Here is a 22,509-nt window from a genome sequence, read left to right on the forward strand (position 1 = left end):
CAGGTCTTTAAATGACATCCATAAAGGTTTTGTTCGAACGCATTCCAGCAGCCAAGAGTGACCTTAATCCTCTAAGAACACCCAGGCTCCCAGAACTGGTTACTGGCTTTCGATCTTAGATATTCCTTTGCAAAGGAAACACATGTAAAACTTTCAGGCATTTCTTGAAATGCTGTTGAGTAGATTGGGCTCTTGGCTCTAACAGTTTCTTCCTCACAAAGAAAATAATCTACAGGATGAAAATCTACTTCTTTATCCTTTGCCCATCCATCCATCCCTCAGTTTATATCCAATAATTAGACTAATATGCTAACAACTTATATTGTATATTGACTGCCTCATATATGCCTTATAATACCCTAAGCAACTCACATTTCTCTACTTGAATGTACACAGTAGGCTTGTAATACTATATTATTCACTTTCTACAAGAAATGATATGAAGGATAAAGTAGATTAGATATCTGGCCTAAGATCATATAATTCATTATTTAAAAAACCTGGATTTGAGTCTAGCTCTAACCTCCAAAGTCCACATCAGTTTTCTTGCATCAAGCTGCCCCTCGATAAGAGATATCAGAAGGAACTGTATATTGTGCTTCCCATACAGCTTGGTACAAATCTGTTTCTGACAGTGTTGAACAGCTTGTCTAAGGAGGATGAAAAAAAGTAAGCCTCTTCTATTGTACACGTTCCACCTCCCAATCAGATAACTGTCACATCAAATCAGGACACAGCTTCTGTTGTTGGTCTCTATTGCCATTGGTGTATTGTCAGTCTTTGCTGAATCCCAGATCCCAGCAGGCTCAACTAAATCTGTGTATTAGGTAAAATAACAAAGGAATTAAAGGCTTTTACATGAGCATCAAAATTTCATCCTCCTATCAATGTCTTAGGTGTTTTTCCAGAAGGACTTTGTTGTGCAACGAAGGTCATCTCATTAAGCAAAGAAAGCCAAATCCTGTTGCGTTTCTTTATGAATCTTCTGCATAAAATACTGATTTTTTAGAAAAGATGTCAGTGTTTTCCTTAGTAAGACCTTTTTTGTGTGTGTGGAGCTAGCCATTCCTATCAAAATGTTGTTGTCTTTGGAATAGTGAAACTGATCTCTTGACTGCTGTTATTCCAAATTGGAGATGAATGAAGAAATTAATGTATTGGAGGAAATAACAGAAAAAGTCAGGTGTTGTTAGTATTATTAAGGACTTTAAACAATAGAATCTATAAATTGTTTAGAATCAAGTTGTTTTAGAGATTATACAGCTATACTCTTAAAAAATCTAAACCAAAATAAAAATGGTAAAAATAAATGAATATACAATTCATAAGAAGTAAATGAAAATAGTTGGATATTCTTTAATATTTACCTTGACTAGTAATCAGAAAGCATGTTTTAAACAATATTTTATGCATCTGTTAACAAATATCCCCCAAATATGTTTTGGTGATGAGGATAAAGAAAATTGGTAAACTCTTCTTATGCTGTTGGTTATGTCCATTTGCATGGTCCTTTAGAAAGTAAATTTAGTCACACATGATAGGCACTTAGTACATTTTTATTGCAAAGATCACGGTCATAAAATTTTATCACATTTTCATTTATCTATGTACTTATTTACCCTTTTGCTTCATAGATCTTCAAGTCTAGAGGAAGGTGCAATGATATATATAAATAACTGTATGTTAGTACAGATCATTAGGTAAGGACAAGGAAAAGGTGACCCAGAATCAGAATTTTTGTGGTTCCAGAAGGTCTTATATGTTCAGTATCAACTAAGTTAAACCTGAAGGATAAGAATAGGCTATAAGCGAAGTAGTGGGATAGTACTGAGGGCAGAAGGAAAACATGGGTGTGTTTCCAGGTGAAGATCAGTTGACCCTTTAAAGAACTGAGAGAGATTTCCTCTAGCCTCCTGGAGGTGAAGTGATTGGTCACAAAGCTAGAGATGTTAAGTGTGGACCAGATCATGAAAAGTCTTGCTCAAAAGCCATATCAGAAAATAGGAATCTTAGCCAAAGGATTGACAGGTTTTAAGACAGAATACCATGTTTGAATTTGCATTTGACAGAGTTCATTCTGCTTATAGAATAGATGTCAGGAGGGCAAATAAGAATGATGATGAAGACAGGACCAATTGTCATGATTGAGGGGAGTGATGGTGGTGACTAGCTTAGTAGGAATAGAGATATAGGGCTAGTAGTGAATTTAGGAGACAAAACCAGTAGGGCCTAGTGATGAATTGGATGTTGGGATGAGCAAAGGAAAAGTAAGTCATGTCCGGGTTCTAGCTTAGGGAACTCAGTGAATGTTAGGGTCTTTTTTGTTTTTGTTTTGTTTTGTTTTGTTTTAGGACCACTGAGCCAAATAGTGGATGTGAGGGTCTAAGCCATATGTTCTGTTTTAGGCATAAGGAGTCAGTGGGATCTATGGGAAATTGAGATGCATACAGAGAGAGGCAGGTTACTGTACAGGTTTGAAGCTACAGAGAGAGAACTCTGCTGGCAATATAAATTCATGTGTAACCAGGATACAGATGGTATAAATGAAATATCAGTGCTATAAACCTAACATTTAGAAATAACTAAATGGGGACTTCCCTAGCAGTCCAGTGGTTGAGATTTAGCTTTGCAGTGCTGGGAATGTGGGTTCGATCACTGGCCAGGGGACTAAGATCCCACATGCCATGTGGTGTGGCCAAAAATAATAAAATATGGAAGAAAATTCAATTGTATTACTTAAAAAGCAGTAATGAAATGTTAAATAGTGAAGAAGTTAGCAAAAACAAAACTGATATATTGACTCTTAATCATTAAGAATTGGCCTAATGAAGAATTAATAATACCAAGACAAAATGAGACAACAGCTTGAAATATATGTGAAATATATATGGGTGTGTATGTGTACATACACACATGCACACACCCTATTCACAGAAAGCCAAAATATTAAATATATATTTGAAAAAGAAAGATCTGAAAATGAAATATACCAAATTGTTAATAGTATTAGTTTTGGGGAACTTGGTAACAATGGATGATGATGTCTTCTTAAAATACACATATTATTTGTACTTTTCTATAATTTGCATTTTATCAACATAATAAGCCATGATTTTCAATACAAAATACATCATGAAATGTTAAAGATTTTTTTGCATTGTATTTGAGTTTGCTAAAAGATTTGCCAGTTACAGTGTCCTCATAAAAGAGATTTAACAAGATTGTTTCCTCGGTAGAATTTCTCAATAGACGGGAATACAGAATGTAGTTATAAATTTAATCTTTTGTGGCCCACCCAAACAAAAGCAGCATAGTATAATGGGGAAAATACTCTTTTAGAAGTCAATAGAGAGGTTTCCACAGAATCTGCTCCTTGGAGTTCTTTAGTAAGTTGTTTAACCTCTGAGGGCCTCGATTATTTGTAGGATAAGAGAGTTGGCCCAGATTTTATCTAAGGTGAACTCCCACTCTATTTTGCCTGAGTCCAGGTCACATAGGAAAAAAAATTATATCAAACCGTGTTCCAGTCAAATCAGCCCTTATTTATTCAGATATGTGACTAAGTGATCACAGTCTAAGTTGTGTTTTTTTCCCTAATGTGACCTGACATCTAATGGAAGTGTATTTATTTCAAAGGGAATTTAGTGTCTGTTCCTTATCTTTTTGTTTCTTTTTGTCCTACAAAGATTGAAAGTCCCTGCCATATTCATGAGCAGAACATAAAGCACCAAGCACTTCCTGAGAGGTAATTTTCCAGGAATGAAAAATATGAGAATGGTGTTGGGTTGTTTGCTTTTCTGTCATTCAATGTTGTATTAAAACAACCGTTTTTCCATACCTATGAATGGCTTCACTCTTGAAAACTGTCAGTTACAAATGAAAAGTGATAGCACTCTGAAAGCAAAACCATTCCCAGATCATACTAGTTTTTCACATGAATTTGAAGTCTAATCAGTGGCCCACATTCATACATAAACGTATCTATTGTGGGGTGAAAAATTAAGAAATGATCTTTAAGCTTTATCTCAAACCTGGTTTGCAATAAAATATTACCCTTTTATGTTTACATTTTAAAAAGGATTTTTATCAACCTGTCAATCAAATTCTTTCCATTTTTTCCCCCAGGGACATATTTACCATTTATATCTGCCGTGATTCATGAATTTCAGCATACTAGGAGTTAGACACCATGAAGTAAAATCTAGAAGTTGCCATCGTATAGTTTTTTGAGACTTCCATATCCTTGCACTAGAACAGTGTGTATGTGTGTTTCCTGATTCTAAGTATTTATTTAAGAATGCATTTAAAAATACTGAAAAAGCAAAACACTTAATAAAAATTTAAATAATCAGTAACCCCATCACACATTGAAATCCACTGGGCTAAATTTGGCCTCATTTTAGAGTCTCTTTGGACAGACTGTTATTATGGGAACAGGTGTCTCATGCTGAATCTGATTGCACATTGCTGGTTTCCATTAAGGGACAAGGCGCCATCAGAACTCGTATGAAATCTCTGGCTTTATCCCAATTTCAGAAGTCAGTTTTGCAGATGACTCAAGCAGGAGCTTAAAATAGTGGATGATTTAAAAACCAAACCAAAACAACAACAACAACAAAAAACTTCCCCTGTGGCCTTGGGAGAACTGTCATTTGTGTTAATGTGGCTGGCAATAAAAACAGCTCCTTCCTCAGTCCTGGAACAAGCATGGTTTCTTCCTCACGGAAAGCATACACATGGAATGACTTTAAAGTGGCCTTAGGGCTCATGCAATAAACTGAGACAGCTGTCTTTCTTTGATATGGTGATTATTCTGGGTCTGCATCTCAGAAAACTCAATGAAAGGCACATAGAAGTAAGAGATATTGGAGCCAAGTTGGTCCAGTAGTTTAGTACCAATGTCAAAGTCAACTCCATAAACTGTGAATGGTAAGGAACACGATGTTTTGTTCTACCTACCTCATCAGTGCCCATTCTGTGTGCTCATGGCACACATATGCACTCACCATGCCCTCAGCTGGAACACCTTCCCCATAGGTTGCCCATTTCAACTCCTACATCAAACTATGCTGAAATGTAATCTTCCCCACAATGGCTGTCACAGACCTTCCTAAGGAAAGTTGGACTTTCTCTCCTCTGTGCCTTGTGATATTTTGTATATACTTCCAGGCTACTTTTGGCATACTTGTCATTGTTCAGTAATTATTTGTCTCTAATTCAATGAGAGACAGATAATACTTAGGCCACCTGATGCAAAGAGCCGACTCATTGAAAAAGACTTTGATGCTGGGAAAGATTGAGGGCAGGAGGATAAGGGGACAACAGAGGATGAGATGGTTGGATGGCATCATTGACTCAACAGAGTTGAGTTTGAGCAAACTCTGGGAGCTAGAGAAGGGCAGGGAAGGCTGTTGTGCTGTAGTCCGTGGGGTCGCAAAGAGTCAGACATGACTGAACGACTGAACAACAACAAATTCAATCAGGGAGCTCCTTGGGGAAATTAGTCAATTTCTTAGTTATCTTTGGACTCAATGTCCAGTACCTAGAATACTGCCTAACCTGAGTAAGGATGTACCCGTATGTCAGTTTAATAAAATGATTGAATATATTAAGGCAAATTGTGGTAGTCTGGGGAATGATGAATGTGCTTTCACAACCTCTACTGAAATCTGAAGTTTCTTGTGTGAGGAACTGAGAAGGATTTTTCAGATTTCTTTGAATACATTGTCAGTGTTGTTTACCATCTACTCTGCAGAATTTAAAATCTGCTCAATGGAATAATATCTTAGACCATGTAGAAGAATGACACAAGTGAGGTGAACTATGCAAATGAGATGATATAAAACATTTCCATTTTTATTAGAGGCTGGGAAGAAGGCAGATCATTTCTGAGTTTAAAAAAAGAAAACTTTTATTGGAGCCTAGAGAAGGAGTCTGTTTCATAAATTGCATTAAATATTTGGTATGTAAAATTCCGGCTGTTGTTCTGCATTAAATGGATACATTGCACCCCTTACCTAATTAAGAAACCATATGGAGACAAGACACATTTACATAAACAAAAGCAGAGAAGCCAGCTCTATTGGGTTGTCTCCGATTATGTAACTTGGTTTCCAAGGTATGGATTTGTTCTCTGGCTTAAATATTGCCATGGACCAAATAGTTTCCAGACATTGAATGGAATTTAAAGAGCTAGTTCTAAGGTGCCTTGACTTCATTTAAATATTGCAGTGAAAGGGACCCTGCAATACTATGCAGTTTCCTACGTTTAATAACTGCTTGCCTGTTAAAGCCAGTAGTTTTGGAATCTGCCCCACAGGAAATCCATTGTATATTATTACGTAGCTTTGCAGGATAACCATGTGCCTGGCGTATGGTTTAACCGTTTACTACATGTTTGTTGAATAAATAAATGCCTCAGTGTGTTTTCAGAGTTGGTGGCCTAACACAATTGCTCTAGCATACATATGGGTAGCAAACAGTCAAGAAATGGTATAAACAACAGTTTGTATCATGACGAGCACTGGGATGAAAATAATAACCATCACAGAACTGAAACACGAATATTGGGGTAATAAGTTTGGAGTGGAAATCTAAATCATAGTTATAATGCTTTCTCTTTTGTTTGACGGTCTTTATCCAGACAATGATACTGATGGCAGTCAGTGGTGGCAAATTAAATGTATGTAACATTTTACTACTTACTGTATTTTATACCACATATCATCTCACTTTACCATCACAGAGTACCCATTTTATGGATGAGAAAAAATGGAACCTCAGAATTAAGTTCTTCACCCAAGGTCACAAAGTTAAATCAGACTTTAAATCAGGTTACTTGATTCTGAAAGGTCTTTTGTTTTACCAGATTTAGTCTTTGCTTTATGGCAGAGTTATTGGTGGAACTTGCAAACACAAATGCATGTTTTGTTGCAGCGAGAAGTGTTCTTTGGAGATAGAAGAGAAAAACATGAAATGTATTTCAAAATACTCTTGGGGAAAAGGTATGAAAATAATTTAGAATTTCTCAGAATATGTTAAAACTCAACTTCGTTTGTACTCTAACCCCATGAAATGCCAGCACCCTTCACTGAGAGTCCAGGGTTTTATGAATCCCAATTTGGAATGACTGTTCCTCTACTGTGCCCAGTCCTATTACAGATTTCACATTTCAAACAGTCCAACATTGGCAGTTTTACCTGGTTAAATATGATAAAATGACAGAAGCTCTGGTTTCAGTCCCTTAATTTTTACTGACATTCACTGCATCTTGGTAGAGCCCTTGTATTCTAATTGGAGTTTTAGTCGTTAACTATTCCTGCTTAAAAGAGGGGAAACTGTTTCTAAAGGAAACATTGCAAAAACCTTCTCATTATTTTATTCTCAGCCATGCTTGTTCTCTGCCTGCTTTGTCTGTTCCTGACTTGAGTGAAGATGCCTAGTCAGTTGACTATAATTAGTCGAGTCCTTGCTGTGCTGGTCTCTCAAATATTTTCTGGAGACCTTTGCTGGGTGTGTCCATAACACACTCATACAGAACTGAAATCACAGTCCAGCCAAAGGGATCACTGAGTGACCTTTAAGATGAATGTTGCACTTAATTTAAGTAGGTGAGGAAGCACACAGATCCTTTAGCTTCTCGTATTTTGGTTTTTTGAGCGGTGTAACATTGACTGCCCTGGTGGCTCAGATGGTCTGGTAGGCCGTCCATGCGGTTGCGAAGAGTCAGACACGACTGAGCGACTTCACTTTCACTTCATCTTTGCCATGGTGCTCGGAGAAGGCAGTGGCACCCCACTCCAGTACTCTTGCCTGGAAAATCCCATGGACGGAGGAGCCTGGTGGGCTGCAGTCCATGGGATCGTGAAGATTCGGACACGACTGAGCCACTTCACTTTCACTTTTCACTTTCATGCATTGGAGAAGGAAATGGCAACCCACTCCAGTGTTCTTGCCTGGAGAATCCCAGGGATGGCGGAGCCTGGTGGGCTGCTGTCTGTGGGGTCGCACAGAGTCGGACACGACTGAAGCGACTTAGCAGCAACAGCAGCAGCAGCAACAGCAGCAGCAGGCACTCACTAAATGACCCTATCTGACTTCTAAGGGTCCATTCACTTGAACTGAAATGGAATTGTAAGGCATTTGAGTCAGATTTGCATTCAAATTCAGTCCCCACTTACTAGCAACATAACTTTAGATAAGACACATATTTGAAGCATCTTCTCAAATGCAGAAAGTGGTACTCAACAACCTGCCACTTAGAGAGATGTTGTAACGTTTAAATGACTTAATCCATGTAGAAGGCTTATTACCATAACCTATAACCATTCAATACATGGCAGCTCTTATTTTTACTCTCGGCTAACGTAGTTCCCTGGTGGCTCAGATGGTAGAGGATCTTCCTGCAATGTAAGATACACAGGTTTGATCCCTGGGTTGGTAAGATCGTGACCACTTGGGAATGGCTACCCACTCCAGTATTCTTGCCTGAAGAATACCATAGACAAGAGTACCCTGGCAGGCTACAGTTCGTGGGATCACAAAGAGTTGGACACAACTGAGCAACTAATAACAACAACACAAACCTAGTTTCCATGTTTTGTTTTGTTTTTAGCTTCGCCAAATACTTAACACCGTGAGCATTGGGATTTGATAGAGTGAAGCTTCACACTCTGGCTTTAAAGCAGAAGATCTTGAGTATCACTGAGTGTTTCCTGCAGAAACAACAGGAAAAAGCTGACAGATTCTTTGGAGGTGAATGCCTCCTGATGTGTGTTCAGCCCCTGTGTTGTCGGAGCTGGTTGTCTGTGCCTTCTGCAGTTTTCCCTTGTGCTCTTCCTCATTTACAATAGGAACAAAAGATAGGTTGATGCTGGCCACATGCATTCTTTCTATCGGGAAAGTAAAAGCTTTCTCAGAAACGTCTGTTTATGACTCATTGCCCATCGATGGGCGTCACGTGGCCCTTCCCACCTGGGAAGAAGTAAACTCAGCCTGTGACTTTTCATTCCTCTACCAAGTGGGAGAAGGCAGTTGGAGGTCATCATCAGCATTTGTCACACCAAGTTTAAAAGTACAATCTAAGTTATAAAGCAGTGGTCAGTGTACGGAGATTCCAAGTAAGTTTACCTTGAAGTCTAAAATACCCATGCGGTCTTCCATATTGATCATTTATTAAAGTAAGCCATCCCCTCCCCCGCCACTTGCCTCCAGGCCTAGGATTTGTCAGTTCAGTTCGGTCGCTCAGTCGTCTCCGACTCGTTGCGACCCCATGGACTGCAGCATGCCAGGCCTCCCTGTAAATCACCAACTCCCAGAGTTTACTCAAGCTCATGCCCATTGAGTCAGTGATGCCATCCAACCATCTCATTCTCTCTCATCCCCTTCTCCTCCCACCTTCAGTCTTTCCCAGCTTCAGGGTCTTTTCCAATGAGTCAGCTCTTTGCATCAGGTGGCCAAAGTACTGGAGTTTCAGCTTCAGCAACAGTCCTTCCAATGAATATTCAGGACTGATTTCCTTTAGAATGGACTGGTTTGATCTCCTTGCAGTCCAAGGGACTCTCAAGAGTCTTCTCCAACAACAGAGTTCAAAAACATCAATTCTACAGATTTGTCAGTAACTTTTGTTTAATGTTACTTAAGTGTAGTTGATTTATGCTGTTGTGTTCATTTCTGTTGTATAGCAAAGTGTTTCAGTTTAACATATAGATACACATACATTCTTCTTCATATTCTTTTCTAGTATTTCATGTTCTTTTCTATGATGGTTGTCAGCAACTTCTAGGTCCCAGCTTGGAACTTCTCTTGGCAACTTCCTAGTCCATTGGGTTAAGAAGGGGGTGTCTTCCAGGGGAGCAGCCTTGACTTTATGAGGGGAGCATCTGAAGGGCATGGCACTGTTGCACCAGGAATTCAAGCCTGAGCCTAGGGAGGGTCTTCAGGAGGGGAAGCCAGAGATAATCAGTGTGAGAGAAACACCACCCCCAACACTTCACTATGCATACTAAAGCAAACCAGGGGCCAAAAAGGAAAATAGGTAACTCTTCCACATGCCTGGTAAGTAGCTTCAGTGTGTTCAACACTTTGTGACCATTCTCCAGGCAAGAATACTGGAGTGGGTTGCCATGCCCTTCTTCAGGGGATCTTCCCGCCCCAGGAATTGACCCTGCAGTCTCTCAAGTTTCCTGCATTCGCAGGCAGATTTTTTTTTTAAACCACTAGCACTCTTCTGTTTTCACTTTCTTCATTTCTTTATCAGAAGGATGCAAAGAAATGGTAATATGTATACAAATGTATACCTATAACCTCTCACCTTTCCACTCTTACCGACATAAATTGACTTTCGTTGTTGTTGCTTTTTTTTTCTTTTCCTGGAACCTGGCCTTTTCCCTAAATATACATATTTATGTGGCTTCAATAATGGTTAAAATAGAATGTTACATTCAGCCTTTTTTTTTCCTCCTCTGAACATTGAGATTGATTGATTCTTTTAATTTCTTTTCCTTTTTTTTTTTCAAATAGTGAAGTTTAGTTAATGTTGTGTTAGTTTCAAGTGTACAGCAGGGTGATTCAGTTATACATATGTGTGTGTCTGTGTGTGTGTACACATACATATTACTGCCCTGTACCAAGATTCTTTGCCATTCCAGGTTAGCTGTTTAAAGGTATTGAACATATTTCCCTGTGCTGTTCTGTAGGTCCTTACTGTTGGCCTATTTTTTATACAGTAGTGTATATCCGTTAGTCCTAAACTCCTAGTTTATACCCTGCCATATCCCCTTTGGGAACCATAACTTTGTTACCTCTGTCTGAGAGTCTATTTCTATTTTATAATTAAGACTGATTGATTCTTAATGGATGTCCTCAGAACAGCCAGGACACTCGAAGCAGATTTTCCCGTTCCACTGTTCTGCTCTCTGAAGGCTGAACTATTTTATCAAAAGGCGCTTTATTAAAGTAGCAGGAAGCTCTCCTAATTGCTTTCAGATCTCTGTGTTTTGGGGCTCAGCTGGTTAAAGTTCGATTTATCTTATATTCCAGTCATTTTACTTAGGCTGGTTTAATATTGTCTGTTTCCTTAGAAACTGTTTTCTGTGACCACTTACCCCATTTCAGTAGTTTTCTTCTCACATTTATGCATTGTTATTGATACTAACTAAACAACAGCATTTAATGCACACCTGTGTTCACTCGGGCTACCCATTTGGGGCTTTGTCTTTGTTCATTGGGTGACCCTTTTCTGTAACAGTGAATTACTTTGGACAAAACTCAAAACCCCTGATGAGAGTGTGAACTGTTTGATGCCCATATAAAATCTTTTAATACCTTTGTCATTTCCTCTAATGCATGGATTTACAAAAGCCTGAGGAGACTTGGTATTTATTGAAGATGGAAATTGCCTTGAGCAGTCAGTAACAAAATGAATTAATATGTGACATATTTTGTGAAGCCCATTGTAAATATAATTTAAAACATTACAAAAAAAACAAAACACTTCTCAGATTCTCTCCTGAAACCTTTCTTTTTCATTTGATAGATACATATTTTATTTTTTGAAGGAGTTTATCAAACTTGTATGGCTTAAACTGTTTGCTCTCATTATCTGTGATATTGGCTTTAATGATGGATTTTTCATCTTGTGAGTTAACTTTTCTATTAATATGAGTTAACTTTTCTATTACAAATGTATTTGAAAACTTATAAATCTCAAGCTCTTTAATATGTGACCCCCCCCCCCTTGATTTGATTCATTTAATGAAAAAAATAGTTTGGAGAATCAAGCTGTTGTGTTTAATTTATTTCAGTGGTGTGGTACTTATGTATTCCTGTTGGTAAACAGTCTTTCCCATAACTCACTGTCTTTTGTTTCTTTTTTCTTTACACAAACAAAAAATTATAGGTAGTCCTTCCTCCTATGTCCTTTTGTCTTTGATGATACCCCCTACAGGCTCTTTGAAAGGACATTCAACCTAATGTTGTGAGTTTTGTTTCCCCTTGACAGTGCTTAGTCATTTAGCATACTGACTTCAGTGTACACAAATATCTGTGTTTGTTAAGAATTACAATGATGGCACCCAAAAAGCCAGGTTAGGACACAGATACCTCCTGGCCTCCAGACTCTCCCCTGATGACCTGGATTTTCTTCTGCTGGTTTCATTGGGTCACTTTTTCCACCTGGTCGTAAAGACTGGTTTGCTTTGAATGAGAGAAACCCTCTCTGGGGCAGCGTTGATCTTGGTATTGAAGATCAATACCAATACTTGGTATTTGCTTACTTTGTTCTTTTTCCAGAATGCCATGAGAAGGCACAAAATAGGGTTCTTGGTTATGCTCCACATTGCTCATACTTATATCTTTCTTCCCTTGACTGTGTGCTAGTTTCCTGGGGCTCAAGTCCTTGCTAAATAGATTAAAATGGCAATGGAGCGAAGTCTTGGCTCCTGTTTTTTCCTTTTCATATTATTTCTCTCCAGTCATCACGTCCCTATACTTGGGGAGACATATTTATTTCTTCACTTTGAGCAAATGTAACTATCGGTCTTAAACTATAGCTTGTTAGTGATTTGTTTTGGTTCCTAGCCTTCAAAATGAAGTCAACTTTGGGCAGAAATGTTGGGGCAGGGACTGATGGTCTAAGACAAGCAGAAGAGATGCACATGCCCTTTAGAAGGTTTGGTAAGTTTGGAAAAGAAACTATATCTGAGTTTGAACACCAGTCTCCAAGGTTCATAGGTAAAGAAAGTGGACAGTTGCCAATCCTTTGGACATATCTTATGACTGACCATTCTCCACCAACATCACCATTATTCATACTCATGTGTGGGAGAACCAGATCTTTTCCCTCCATTATTTCAGCATTTTGAGGCCCCTGGGGACCCTCATTGAATACTCTGAGGTAACCACTCAACAGGCTGAATCTCAAGATTCAGCCACAGGTATCTCTCTCAGTTCACTCAACAAAAATATAAAGATGAAAAGCTGTAGTTAGAGGAGGTCTCCTATTCATTACCTTCACTTGTCTGATAACCCTGGATGTGTGTTCGGCTAAAGGTACCCTATCATGCTAATTCAATCTCCAGACACTAATTCATCTGCATAGGCCTTGCAGGCCTGCTGATTAGGATGCAGAGTTTTCCAGTAGAGATTCTTAGAGCCAGTGGCGTTTTTTGCCCTGATGTAGGTGCTGCCAGTGTAGACTGTTCTAACACCTTCTTCCATTTCACAGGAACCGACAATGGTGAAGTCCTCCCTGATTCCATCCCATCAGCTCCTGGAACGCTGCCTCATTTCATAGAGGAGCCAGACGATGCTTATATCATCAAGAGCAACCCCATTGCACTGAGGTGCAAAGCAAGGCCAGCCATGCAGATATTCTTCAAATGCAATGGCGAGTGGGTCCATCAGAATGAGCATGTCTCTGAGGAGAGTCTGGATGAGAGTTCAGGTAAGAATGGGAAGCAATCGGAAGAATCTATAGTAGCCTCTCAGATTTTTATGTCAATCTGACTGGGGATACCTGTGTTAAATCAGACACCTTATTTGAGTGAAGTCATATTAACAGTATCCCAGGAATATAAGAGGGAGGCATGTCTTGAAATGACTCCACAGCTTTCCTGCTAGTCTACTCCAGTATGGTAGACGAGCATTTTTTATTTTCCTGCTCTATATCACATTAAGACCTAATTTTGTATAAAAGTTAATATTCTCCCTGGAAATAAAATCAGGCAGTCACTGTTTTCATTTTCTGAATTCTGAATATTTTTTTTTCATGACATAAATCTTTCAAGAAGCACCCTTTTAAGCAGCCTAAATTCAGTTTCTCTAATCTTTCTTCTTGGATATTATTCTTGTATGCTTCATTCTCTACAGCTGATGGTTTCTGAGTCATCTGAGTTCTTTTGATTACTGTGTAATGATAAAGAAGTTCACATTAGAAGACCAGATTTGAATAGCATCTCCTGTATAAAAGAATTTCAGAACCATCTTTATTAGCTGGCTGATTTGTCTGGTGAGGAGTGATGATGAGAATAGTGATCATATTAGCTAATATTTATTGAGCACTTACTATTTAACCAGACCTTATCTAAGCTTCTGATGCACATTATCCTACTGTCTCCTCAACAGCCCTCTGGGATAAATAATGCTGTCATTGCCTTCTTATAAATAAGGGAACGGAGGCTCAAAGAGATTAAGTAAACTGTGGGCTTGTGCTGGATATCTAAATAAGATCATTTGACTCAAAACTTTCAAAATGTATTACTTTTATATTTTAGCAGATAATAGAAACAGTATATGCTTTTGAACTTTGGCTTCTCAGACTAACAGAAAATTTAGCCTTATCCTAAACCCAATTTGATGTTACTATATATTATTGATTTTTATTAGTTCTAAACTTACTAGATGTCAGATTTTAAATAAATAAAGTCATGAATAATTAGGAAGTTGTGTCAGCTTAATTTATTAACTATATACCAGTCCTGTTTAGTACGTTAGGCTAAGTCTTTCAGAGTATTCCAGGAAGGGAAGGAAGCAAACTCTGATCTAAACCTTCATACCTACTAATAGGTTTATGACCAGTATAAGTGCAAATGAAGTTATGATAAATGTCTAAAGAGAGGTAGATGGTGCTAGGGAGGATTTTAAGAAATCATGTCTAACTGGGACTCTCCGGAGAAGGCAGTGGCACCCCACTCTAGTACTCTTGCCTGGAAAATCCCATGGACAGAGGAGCCTGGTAGGCTCCAGTCCATGGGGTCGCTAAGAGTCGAGCACAACTGAGCGACTTCACTTTCACTTTTCACTTTCATGCATTGGAGAAGGAAATGGCAACCCACTCCAGGGTTCTTGCCTGGAGAATCCCAGGGACAGAGGAGCCTAGTGGGCTGCCGTCTATGGGGTTGCACAGAACTGGACACGACTGAAGCGACTTAGCAGCAGCAGCAACTGGGACTCTTAGGAAAGGTGTGGAAGCAACAGTATTTGAAAGGAGCATTGAATATGTGGTTCTGTTAAGCATAATTGATGCTACACTCTATGGAAGAGAGAGGGGTCTCATTGGTCAACATTAGCAAATGAAAGAAAGCTGAGTGTGTGTTCTACTTAGCTTGGTTTGGTTGAAATATAAAATTGATACAGGAGATAGCAGTTGATAGCTGGAAAACAGCTCAGTCAGTGGCATGAAAGACCTCAAATATCAGCAAGAAGTCCTTTACTCAATTTTATGGATATTTTGTTAATGGTAGGAATTGATTATATTGACAAGGGAATGCAATGGCTTTGAAACTATACTTCAGAAGATGAATCTGGAACAAACCTTCGGGGTGGTAAGGAGAAGCAGGAATGGAGAAGTTAAGAGACTTGAGTAATTCAGCTGAGAAACTAAGGTCTGCTTCTTGAGGAATGGCCACAGAAATAAGAACTAGATAGCTAATGTGAAAAGCAATGGCACAAATCAGACTTAATAGCTGAATGAGTGAACGAATGGAGAAATAAAAACGAATCTCTTAACAGAAGGAAAAGGGTTAGGCAATTAATATTAGTAATCACATTAGCAAGGAGAAGAGTCTGAGATCATTGAACAAACTACACTTGAAATACTTATGGGATAATGAAGAGAGATAGATCTGGAACTAAGGTCGTCATCGTAAAGAGTGAAGCCATGGAGATGGAGGGGTTGTCAAGAGAGAATGGGCAATATGACCAGAAAATGGAGCTAGAGACGCAGACACACCTCCTGAGGAGTCCGAAGAGGGACATCGCACCCAACAAAGAAGTAAGCAGGGTATGCTGTGTTCCAAAGCAGAGGGGGAGTCATTCCATAAAGATCTTCAGATGTTACTCTGTCTCTGCCTAGGAACAATGAAGGAGGCAAAGAACTGAACATATACATCAACAGTGCTAACGATTATGCAGTTCTGAGCTAATTTGGGTTTGTAGCATAAATGCATCCAAAGGTAGAGAATCACAATTCCCTAATCATTCCACTTTGGAATTAGAATGAGGAAGAAAACAGAAGTGCTTGTTTTAGATACACTATTCTTCAGACCAAAAGCATGCTTAGAATTCTAGTTTCTAAATGTGAGAATGGGAAGGGATCTCAGTGGTAAACATAACAGCTCTGTTTTGTTTATTAAAATAAAAGGTTCCAAGAAATGCAAGTAGTTCATGGCATAGCTATTGCTAGAACCCAGATCTCCTGATCTTCACTATGGATATATTTCCTTGATACTATAAAGGACTGTACAGATTCCTATGGTCTCCTTCCCAATCAAAATATTGACAAATTTCCTTACTGACATCAGGATGGGTTTCATCACCTGTCTCAGCATTTTCTACCATCAATCTGTTTAATGTTTAATTTCCCAAGTATAATCCTGATCGCTATTCCACTGGAGTTTGTCCGTTCCTTACCATCTCAGCCATCTCTCCAAGGGCGAATCCCTTATTCTATGTTGTGTTTCCAGCACTGATAGAAGTTTGTAATAATTAAAGGTATAGAGACATTTCCAGGATTCCAGGTATAGTTTCCTTCTTTAAAGAAGGGTTTGGCAACAATCAAAAACAATGAAGAGAATAAATTGAATCTTCGTATTGGAAAAGTTTTTGCTTCTGTGTTCCAAAGATTGGGATCATGGAGAGACCTAGGTGAATAAATCTGGTGTTAAGAGAGTCTGAGTCACAAACAGTAGCAATCTCATTTACCTTTGCATGAAGACTTCCAAGAAAACTCTTGATATTTGGGGAGAGAGCAACAAGGGGAACAACACTGACCACAGGACAAAAGCCTACAGAACAATGTGAAACATGAAAGGTATATGTCTCTTAAGCTCAGCTAGTCCAACTGGAGAGGAACTCAGATACTAGTGGCTCCATAGGGTTGTGTGTTTTTTCCTCAGACATTTCTGTCCTAGATTTTACCAGTACTGAACTGAAAATATCAGAAAACCTTTGGGTAAACTGCTCCAAATAAAAGATAGGAAGAACATTGAAAAATGGTCAGCTATTATTTTATACTACTGCTAGAAAATCCTATATCCATTCTCATTTAAAAATCTCTTGATAAATATTGCAGGCCCATTTAACACTCTACCCTCTTGTAATTTCACAACATGCAGTTTTGTTATTGCTTCCTCCTTTTAATTCCTTTCTCATTGCTAGGCAACTCCATGTCTTGAAGACAGCGGCGTTGATTACATTCTCTGCCTCCATGTAAAAGTCTCCGCCTTTGCTTCCTTTAAAAAAAAAATAATTAAAAAAGACCAATAAAAGTCACAAATTTCAAAGGAACTGGGAAGAACAAAAAAATCATAAATGACAAAATCTGAAGAGATTATAAACTGATTTTAAAAAACAAGCTGTTGAGAAAGAATAATTTTAACAACTACCTTTTGAAAAGAATTTAATAAGCACTACCTTTTCTTCCAAGTTATTTTGATTGAATCAATAGAAATGTCTCTCCCTAAAACTGTTTTTTTCTTCTGTGTGCTTAATGAAAATCGCTGTCTACTGCACACTGCAATTATGTTTCCTAAGCTCTGTATGCATAGTGGAAAAGTGGACACTGGAGCAAGATGAGTAGAAATATTAGACCCCAAACTAATGCATAAGTGCAATTAAGGTTGGAAACAAAATGGCCTCAGGTATTGAAAAACAGATGCATTACTCCTCCCCTGGGTTTCTGCATTGTGGAGCTGGAGAATGGGAATTGGCTACCTTACAGCCTTAATGGCTTTTGATGGGGTCTGAAAAATAGTTCCTGCCAGTCCAGGGGGAGTGAATGCCTCTAGGAGACCAAGAGCAGTGGGACCACATTTGACCAGGGGTAGACTGACGCGACTTAGCAGCAGCAGCAGAGAATTATCCATGCTGTTAAGAAGTTGAAAAGTATCTGCTTCAATATCTTTGGCCAACACGGTCTCCATTTTTAAATCCCAGAGAACTTTGATATCCTTTTTACTTACAGGTTTTCTTTCTTCACCGAACTAATGGGAAGTGCACAGGACCTGGGAGTGTTGGGAGTCCACACAGAATCTTTTGTGTTTGCAAATTGGAAGCAATAAGTCCTTTCAGTCGTTAAAGGCTGCAAACTGCCTTTGATCTTTTCTGGTAATTTGGCCCCGTCATCTAACAGTTCAAATAAGAAGAAAAAGGATTGTGTGTTTTCATGCAATTTAGCTTGGAAAACCCAGAGCAAGAGTTCTTTCCTGCAGAAAGCACAATTTATTTGACATGAGTTACTGTGTTTGCCCAGACATGGCTATACCTCTTAGTAATGTACACTTTTAGTTCTCTGCACAAGCCAAGCAATCCCCTTTCATTTGTTCTGCCTCATTTCATTTGGAAATATGGGAAGTCTTCTTCCTTTATTTTTCTTCAGCTAACATCTGGAGTTGAGAGGCAATCCCAATTCAGGCATCATGCCCCTGAGAAAAGGGTGGATTGTTCCGATAACCCAGAAATTAGGAGTTTTACTATAATAAGCAAGTACATGTGCACACACACATACAGAGAGAAAAATAATAACCAGGAAAACTCATCCTTGGCAATCAGAACAATGTAGCCTGTGGGAAGCTTGAGTTATCAATAAGCTTAGCTACTTCTTTATTGTTCAATAAAAACGGAGTTCCCTTAACAAGCCTCCCTGGCTGTTATTCTGCCTTGGAGATATCGAACTCTAATGAGTGAAATAATGTGTATTTCAATGCATTATGGGAAAAGTCTCAACTCCAGTAAACTAATATTTTTCTTCTTAAAGAATATCATTTCAGGGATTTCACTGTGAAACTTCCTTCTGAAAGAACTGGAGTCACTCTCTGGGGAGAAGAGGTTAATGGATTGTGTTGAGAAAAGGGAGAAGAATAGAAATAAAAATGTATTAAATCTTTAAAATTTATATCTAAGAACTTTGCTATGCTGGTGATGGGGATTTGGATATAGTATCTTCCAGAAAACCATTAATTTGAAGTTACCTTCAGTGTTCACAAATCACCAGGATACATTTGGGAAGCATATATTTGAGACCACAAAACACAGAAAAATCCATCTCTCAACTGTTCCATTGCCAGTTTGTTGGTTTAAAACTCACGTTTATAGAAACATTCTTCCACCCCACCCAGGTTTTATGTTGTTCATTACTCTGCTTCTCAGAGAGGACTGACCTATTCTAAAAAGGTGTTCAGGAAAATATTATGAATTCCTTCCCAAAATTTGTGACAGCACATGCATGTCTTGTGTGTCTAATTTAAACCTGTCCTACCAAAAAAGAAAAAAAGCTGTTTAATATCATTTCATTCATAGCAGAGACAGAAGGCAGCTAACCATCTTATATAATTTAACGGCAAATCATGATATCGGCCTGATATTTGTTCTAAACCCTAAATTCCTAATCAGTGTCTTTGGACGTTTGTAGCCTTTTCCGTTCATACAGCATTTAGAAGTGTGTTTCTTTATGTGCTGCTGCTGCTAAGTCGCTTCAGTCGTGTCTGACTCTGTGTGACCCCATGGGTGGCAGCCCACCAGGCTCCCCCGTCCCTGGGATTCTCCAGGCAAGAACACTGGAGTGGGTTGCCATTTCCTTCTCCAATGCATGAAAGTGAAAGTGAAGTCGCTCAGTCATGTCCGACTCTTCGTGACCCCATGGACTGCAGCCCACCAGGCTCCTCCGTCCATGGGATTTTCCAGGCACGAGTACTGGAGTGGGGTGCCATTGCCTTCTCCTTTCTTTATGTGCAGTGGGAATGATAAAGATATTTTAAAAACTGAGGACAGTCCTGTGGTTAAGAGTGTTAATATTTGTGCAATGTGACACCTACCATTTTTGAGATCTGTTTATCCATTTATAGACTTTCTTAAGGTATGTATGTTGCTTAGTATCGTTTCACTTCAGCTTTGCCTTGTATAAAATGGCAGTTATAATTGTTATCTGCTCTGGGAACTAGAGTTGGGGTGGTAGAACCTAATGTGTGTGCCATACTTAGCTCGGGGTCTGGTATTTAGCAAATTCCCAATCGAGGCTAGCCTTCAAAATGATAAATATAAAACTGCTAAATCAGTGTGTTATTTTATCTTTTCAGCTATAAAACATTTCATTGTGTTTTACAGTGTTACCGACGTATAAATAGGCAGCAGTAGTGGTTTCTATGCTTCTAAAAATAAATGGAAAATTATGAACTTGTAGAGTTCCAAAAAGTGCTAGTGTGGTGTTGGTGTTGTTCATTCACTAAGTCGTGTCTGACTCTTTGTGACCCCGTGAATTGCAGCACGTGAGGCTTCCCTGTCCTTAACCATCTCCCAGAGCTTGCTCAAACTCAAGCCCATTGAGTCAGTGATGCCATCCAACCATCTCATCCCCTGCCGCCGCCTTCTCCTGTCCTCAATCTTTCCCAGCGTCTGTATTATGAATAGGTAAAGAGTTGTCTTTCGTGGGATGACATCTTATTTGCCTAGGATTCACTGCGTTGATTTACATTTTGTCTTGGTGATTCGCAGAGCCCCTGCTATCACCGAGGGAGATAGAATTGGTGGGATGATCTCAGGATAATTTACTACCAGGAAGTTGTTGTAGTGTCTGCAGGAATGAAAAGCCATTGACTGGGGCAACAGGGTTGAAAATCATGGGTGGGTTACCCACAAGCTGTGAGTGAGGTCTGAGTAAGTCATTCAGGGGTCCTGTCCTCTAAATAATGCTCCCTTCCCTACTCCTGCTTCTTAAATTTCCCTTCTGTCTGTTGTCAGACCACGCTATCGAGTTAATTTACTTTCCTCTGCCAGACACCTCTGTGATGATTAATTCTAATCTCCGGTGAGGATGAAACTGGAGAGCTTGGGTGTATTCTTAGTTTCTGTACTTAAGACTGAACTTGCCATACTTCTGAGGGATATGTGGAGTGGTTATTATCCAGGGGAAACTAAAAAGTGTTCATTAGGCATAGTGCACTTTCAAAGGAGGATGGTTTTTTTTTTTTTTTATCAAAATACATTTTAATCTTGTTGCTAGGATAAAGTGGCAAAAGACATTTAGCCCTAATTAAGCATCTGCCAGTAAAATGAAATATGGATCTACCTTTCAATTAGCTCCATTTAATTTGCTACTTTCAGTACAGCATGTTGGCCTAAAGACGTGTAAGCTCCCTTAAGAAATGGAAGCACAGTTCCATCTAAAGGCAACTTTGCATCTCAAAGTTTTAAATCTTCAAATATGGGTCAGATTCATGTGTCTTTACTAGAGCCTTGCCCTGGGCCTTCAGGTTGTAGGTAGAATGGCGCCCACCCTAGAAGCTTTTGGTGATGCTATCGAGAGGTTAGAAGCCCATCTTGTGTGATCTTTGGCAACCTGTGCTTCTCCTGTTGTAGAATTCGTCACACTCCAGTGTTGGGGCAGGGTGAAGTGTCTCCTGCTTTATCCGCAAGCTCCTTGAGGACAGGAATCTTCATCATTTGCTTTGTCACAGTATCTTCAGCGCCTGGCAAAGTGGCAAGCACATCTGAGGCCTCAGTACAATGTTTTAAAAATAATGTATGTTGTCAACTGTGTCTTTGATCTGTTTCTTATGATATGGGACCTGCAGCTAAATAATAGGACTAGTAATAGCATAGTTTTAGGATGATGGATATGATGACATTAATAAAAGTAAGGAGACATACACATGATACAATGATTAGTCAAGAATGATAATATGTTCTTCAAAATTTGGGGAAACTCACTGTTTGAGTCTACTTTCTAGGCTCTAAACCTTGGCTTCTTGTTGTTGTTCCGTCACCAATCATGTCCAGTTCTGTGGAACCCCATGGATTACAGCATATCCTCCTTCCCGCTCCTTCACTATCTCCTGGAGTGTGCTCAAATTCGTGTCTGTTGAGTTGGCAATGGCATCTAACCATTTCTTTCTCTATCGCCCGCTTCTCCTCCTGCCCTCAATCTTTCAGGGATCAAGGTGTTTTCCAAAGAGTTGGCTCTTTGAATCAGGCGGTCAAAGTATTGGAATTTCAGCATCAATCCTTCCAATGAATATTCAGGGTTGATTTCCTTTAGAATTGACTAGTCTGACCTCCTTGGGACTCTCAAGAGTCTTCTCCAACACCACAATTTGAAAGCATTCTTTGGTGCTCAGCTTTCTTTATGGTCCAGCTCTCACATCTGTACATGATTACTGGAAAAATCATAGCTTCTGCTACTTTCGTCGGCAGAATGATAGCTCTGTTTTTAACTTTTAATTAATCTTTGCTGTCTAGGTTTGTCACAGCTTTCCTTCAAAGGAGCAAACATCTTTTAATTTTATGGTTGCAGTCACTGTCCCCCGTGATTTTGGAGCCGAACAAAATAAAATCTGCCGCTGCTTCCACTTTTTTCCCCATTTGCCATGAAGTGGTGGTACTAGGTACTAGATTCCATAATCTTATTTTTTCTAATGTTGAGTTTCAAGCCAGCTTCTTCACTCTCCTCTACTACTAGTAAGAGACAAATGGAAAATGGCCCCTCTTATGCATGGTGGATTCACTTCTTCAAACGGA

The 22,509-nt window shown here is 39.1% G+C and overlaps 1 protein-coding gene across 1 annotated transcript in view; it reads left to right on the forward strand.

The window, feature by feature from the left end:
• UNC5D (unc-5 netrin receptor D) overlaps positions 1-22,509 on the forward strand; it is a 622,629-nt gene that overhangs the window by 337,537 nt on the left and 262,583 nt on the right. The window contains exon 2 of the mRNA XM_052661338.1: positions 13,226-13,444. Coding sequence (XP_052517298.1) covers positions 13,226-13,444 — 219 coding nt within the window. The remainder of the gene's footprint in view (positions 1-13,225; positions 13,445-22,509) is intronic.

Source organism: Budorcas taxicolor, chromosome 24 (genome assembly GCF_023091745.1).
Source record: "Budorcas taxicolor isolate Tak-1 chromosome 24, Takin1.1, whole genome shotgun sequence".
NCBI classification, from domain to species: domain Eukaryota; kingdom Metazoa; phylum Chordata; class Mammalia; order Artiodactyla; family Bovidae; genus Budorcas; species Budorcas taxicolor.